This window comes from Lactuca virosa, chromosome 2 (assembly GCF_052849685.1).
Source record: "Lactuca virosa cultivar CGN04683 chromosome 2, Lactuca_virosa_CGN04683_v6, whole genome shotgun sequence".
Taxonomy (NCBI): domain Eukaryota; kingdom Viridiplantae; phylum Streptophyta; class Magnoliopsida; order Asterales; family Asteraceae; genus Lactuca; species Lactuca virosa.
Genome location: NC_136427.1, coordinates 239,430,667 through 239,435,165, shown reverse-complemented (window position 1 = coordinate 239,435,165; position 4,499 = coordinate 239,430,667). Strand labels below are relative to the sequence as shown.

Here is a 4,499-nt window from a genome sequence, read left to right as displayed (position 1 = left end):
CACAACATAAAATGAAAAGCAACAGAAGTTAAGATCTAAATACCTATAAAATAATAAAATTAAATGGCAAACTTTATTTTACATATAAATAATAATAGATATAATAGTATATCATTTACTAATAGATCAAACATATGGGTTTTGATCGTGCGGGACTAGCAACAAAAAAATTATACGTATCTATTACCGGTAAACGTTATTAAAACATATGGATTTTGATATATTTTTAAATAGAAAAAGAAGTAATATCTTTAAAATAAATCTACAAAAATAAGTTGGCATTAACGAACATAAATTTAGTGCCGCGTGGATCAGCAGCAAAAAGGAAAAAAAAATGGAAAGCGTGACTTTTTCTTCAAATAGGTAAGTCATTCTTATTTTTAATAAAAGCTAACAGACATATAGCCAAAAGTAAAAACTAGTTAAAATAAGATGGAGTGTAGCACATATAGTAAAAAAATCAAAACTAGTTAAAATAGGATGGAATGTGGCATGTGGAGTGTAGATATAAAAAACCTTGAGGGTGTTTGTTATTACTTTTTGAGGTTAAAAGTTCTTTTTGTAAAATTCTTTTTGAGTTTAGCTTTTAAGAAGACAAAAGCCAAAAACTTGTTTTGAAAAAGTGTTTGGGTTGCATTTCTTGACTTTTGAATGTAATTTAGCTTTAAAACGCTAAAAGTTAGAAAAAGTCACACTTTTATGACTTTTGAAAACCCATATTTTTCTTCTTTACAAAAGTTATTTTGAAAAAAAACTTTTGTATCTTCCAAACATCTTTTTGATTTTTTAGAAAAGTTAAAAGTCAAAATTATTTCAAAAGTAATCCTAAACACCCTCTAAACTCATGGTTGTTCCATGCGGGTCAGATGGAATTGACGAGAATAAGATTTTTTAGAATTTGGGATAATATTGTGACTTCATTTTATGAAATAGAAATGGGTTGAATATATGTGGCTACAAATTACAATACAAAATAAACAAAAGTTAATTTGTAAATATAAATGGTGTGCTTGGCAAGCAAGTTTTTGAGAATTTTTACTTATAATTTTATAAAAAAATTAGAATTTTTTGAGAACTTTTAGCTTTTAATTTTATATAAAAAAGATTCAGATTAAACAAAATGTTTTGTTTGATGATACAAAATTTTACTTTTATTTTAAGCAAAAACGTATATAATCCGAAAGCAAGTTCAAAATTTAAAATAACTTTTAGATTTTGAAGTTTATGTAAATTTATATATTTAAAATCTTTCTGCATAAATAAAAACTTAAAAAGTAAAGATAAGACGATCTTTACCAAAGATAATGCGATCTTTTCTGCTTCTAAGTTCCAACTTTTATTTTCCTATTGCTTTGTTTCAACTACGAAAGAAAATAGAGAAATTAATGTACAAGATTTGCAACACAAAGTACTAGTCAAATCTTGTGGAACACGACAGTTGACCAACCAAACCACCTTCTTCCCCAAGTTAATCGCCTTCTTCACCAATCTTACCTCCTCGTTCTCTTTCATTCTTCTATAAAACCACGCACGCGGTTCTGGACCAAAACTCACTACCTCACATACGCCATAACCACCATACCAATGAAGAGGGAGGGTCGTCAACACGGCTTTGTTCGGAGCTACATCATCTTTCCGACTCCCTTATCTCAACAGAGACACGTAAAGGCGGTAGATTCTGCCTCCGTTGCTGGTTTGTTCACGAAGGTGTCAAGGAAGCCAACAAATCAGTCCAAGTTCACCGGGAAATGTGGTAAGGCACGATGCATCGGTTGTCATATCCATCCGGCTACTAAGTCAAAAGACAAGACCAAGGGCACCATGAAGTTGAGATCAATCGGATTTGATCACGGAATAATTGGTTATCCTTCTGGTACTTCAGCTACCGGCGTATTAGCTTATTTAGCCAGCAAGGCATATTATGATGGTGATGACGATGAATATGATGGTGCAATTGAGGACTGTGACTATGATTACTGATGATTGTATCTGTATGAGTTATTGTGACGTAGGATTGCCTTGGGGAGAAGGAGATGTGGAAGAGTACGGGGATGATGATTGGTATCTGGTTGAAGATATTCAACAGTAGTTCAATTCTTCAGTCCATTTGACAAAAATGGGATAATCATATCATATAATGTTAATTTTCAGTCCAATTGATCAAAAATGGGATCATCATATCATATCATGTTATCCCATGTTTATCTTAAAAGGTATGATTCATGTACTGGTTTCTAATTTATAAAATAATGGAGTCAAATATTCATCAAAATCTGTTTGATCTACGATGTAGTTGTATTTTATCATTGTCTTTGATGCTCAATTCGATTATTACTATTTATAAGAAGATTTAGCAGCGTATATTGTCGGGCTTTTTGTTTCGATAACTTGTAAATGAAAATGTGCAATTTCCATGAAACGAATGAAGTATACAAGTTAAATACAAGAACTATAATGCGCAAGTTCAATGAAACATATATTTTTGAGTTCGGTTTAACATTGAGCTTTTTTAGATTATTCAAAAAACACCAAGAAAGTGATTGATAGCATATTTTCATCCCCTTCTTCATGTATCCCTTAATTCTTTTCTTACACTATCTACGTTAGACTTGTTCTTGTCAAACCAATCTTTCTGGAAACTACATACCGTACACTATGGCAATGTGGGCTCCCTTAGTGTATGTATTTTCCAAGAAGATTGCATAGTCCAAATCATTTTAATATATCCAAGACCTGAATGAAAAGGTTTATCACGGCTCCGGTGGGTTCCCTTAACCAAGCCACTGCCTATGAGTCGCCGACTCATTCTTCAACAGGCATGCGGTCAGAGCCCCAGTCTCCTCCCACTGCTTGGGAGCTTACGGTTTCATGTTCTATTTCACTCCCCGATGGGGTTCTTTTCACCATTTCCTCACGGTACTACTTCGTTATCGGTCACCCAGAAGTATTTAGCCTTGCAAGGTGGTCCTTGCTGATTCACATTGGATTCCACGTGCCCCATGCTACTCGGGTCAGAGCATAAGTTAGTGATGCTTTCGGCTACGGGACACATATGATGTTCCAAATTTCAAACCAAAATTTATATTTTTAAATAAAGATAAGCATGCAAATCTTATTCTTAAAAAGTGTAATAAACAACCATTTGTTTAAGTTTGACAATTCATAATCGAAAACCAGAGTAGTAATAAGATATTGAAATCAAATAGGTGGAAGTCTTGAAAATATGTCCATGGATGCGATGCAATCAAACCATGTTCTTCCCTTTGTTGTCAGAACAACCTGAAAACATTTAAACTTAACCAAGTGCAAAGCTTAGTGAATTCTCCAAGATATCACGTACTCATGTGTATGTTATGATCTCACCATAGTTTTAAACTCACATTCGTTGCTACAGTCACACTCATGCTATGATCCCACTATAGTCTTTCATGCAAATGATATGGCCCCATCGTAGTGTTTCATACAAGTGTTATGCCACACTATAGACTTTCATACAAGTGTTATGGACTACCATAGTCTTTCATATAAGTGTTATGGCCCCACCATAGTCTTTCATATAGAATGTCACAAAGACAATTTATCATACCATGACCCATAGTGTCCTACATAGTATAGTGATAAATGTAATATACACGTTTTGAAATCGTGTTTTAAGTAAATAATATTATGAAATATTATATAATTATGAGTATTGAGTTCTAACGGATAGTTTTTACTAGAAATGAAGTAAAACTATGTTTAGAATCAATCGGAAAATATTGGAAGTCCTATGAGATTCCAATTAAAAGACAAATATCGAAATTTAACGAAAATATAAAATTTGAAATAAGTAAAATGTTATTATTGAAAGTTGTAGATAATTTCATTAGAAGCATTTTGGCGAAAACCTCATCGAAATCCGAGTTATAACGAAGAAGTTATGACCAATCAAAGATCCGCGACAAAACCGGCACGGCGCCGAATGACGTAAAAAGTGAGTTTTTGATAAACTACTTTTTAGCCTTGGTGATCTAAATGAAAGTTTTAGTATTTGTTAAACCGATAATTTTGATAAAAAGAACGCCAAAATCTGAATTCGTATGAGAAATTTATGATTTTTCTAAGTTTCAGCTTAGTAGTAGACAACTAAAAACTCGAATTTTAGATCGAGTGATTTTTAGCCGACACAACCTAAACGAGAATCGAAGGTCTCGTCAATAGTAGTACAACGGTAAAAAGACAGACGAAAACGGACATCGGATGAAGGAGTTATGAATTTTTAACGGATTTTCCTGTCCCGGTCTGTTAAAAATAATAATATTAAAAATAAAGTCAAAATTAGCCGACGAAAAGTAAACGAAAGTTGTAGAGCATGATTTTACTTACGCGTGTATATAAATAACGTCAAAAACGGAGCCCGTATGCAAAAGTTACGGATTTTAGAAGTTCGGGGCACAATTTTCGAGAAACCTCGCATGGATAAGTCCGATCTCGGTGAGTCACCTGCCCCGTGTCCGATG

At 33.2% G+C, this 4,499-nt stretch overlaps 1 protein-coding gene across 1 annotated transcript; it reads left to right on the top strand.

Annotated features, from left to right (window-relative positions):
- Positions 1-1,584: 1,584 nt before the first annotated feature.
- LOC145158336 (uncharacterized) lies at positions 1,585-2,089 on the top strand. Its single transcript, XM_079077249.1, has 2 exons — positions 1,585-1,948; positions 2,013-2,089. The coding sequence occupies exons 1-2, from the start codon at positions 1,585-1,587 to the stop codon at positions 2,087-2,089; spliced, it is 441 nt and encodes a 146-aa protein (XP_078933375.1).
- Positions 2,090-4,499: the final 2,410 nt, after the last annotated feature.

Coding starts and splice junctions, on each gene's coding strand:
- LOC145158336 (XM_079077249.1), top strand. CDS start 1,585: ATGAAGAGGGAGGGTCGTCAACACGGCTTTGTTCGGAGCTACATCATC. Junction 1,949..2,012: donor TGATGACGATGAATATGATG/GTGCAATTGAGG, acceptor ATTGTGACGTAG/GATTGCCTTGGGGAGAAGGA.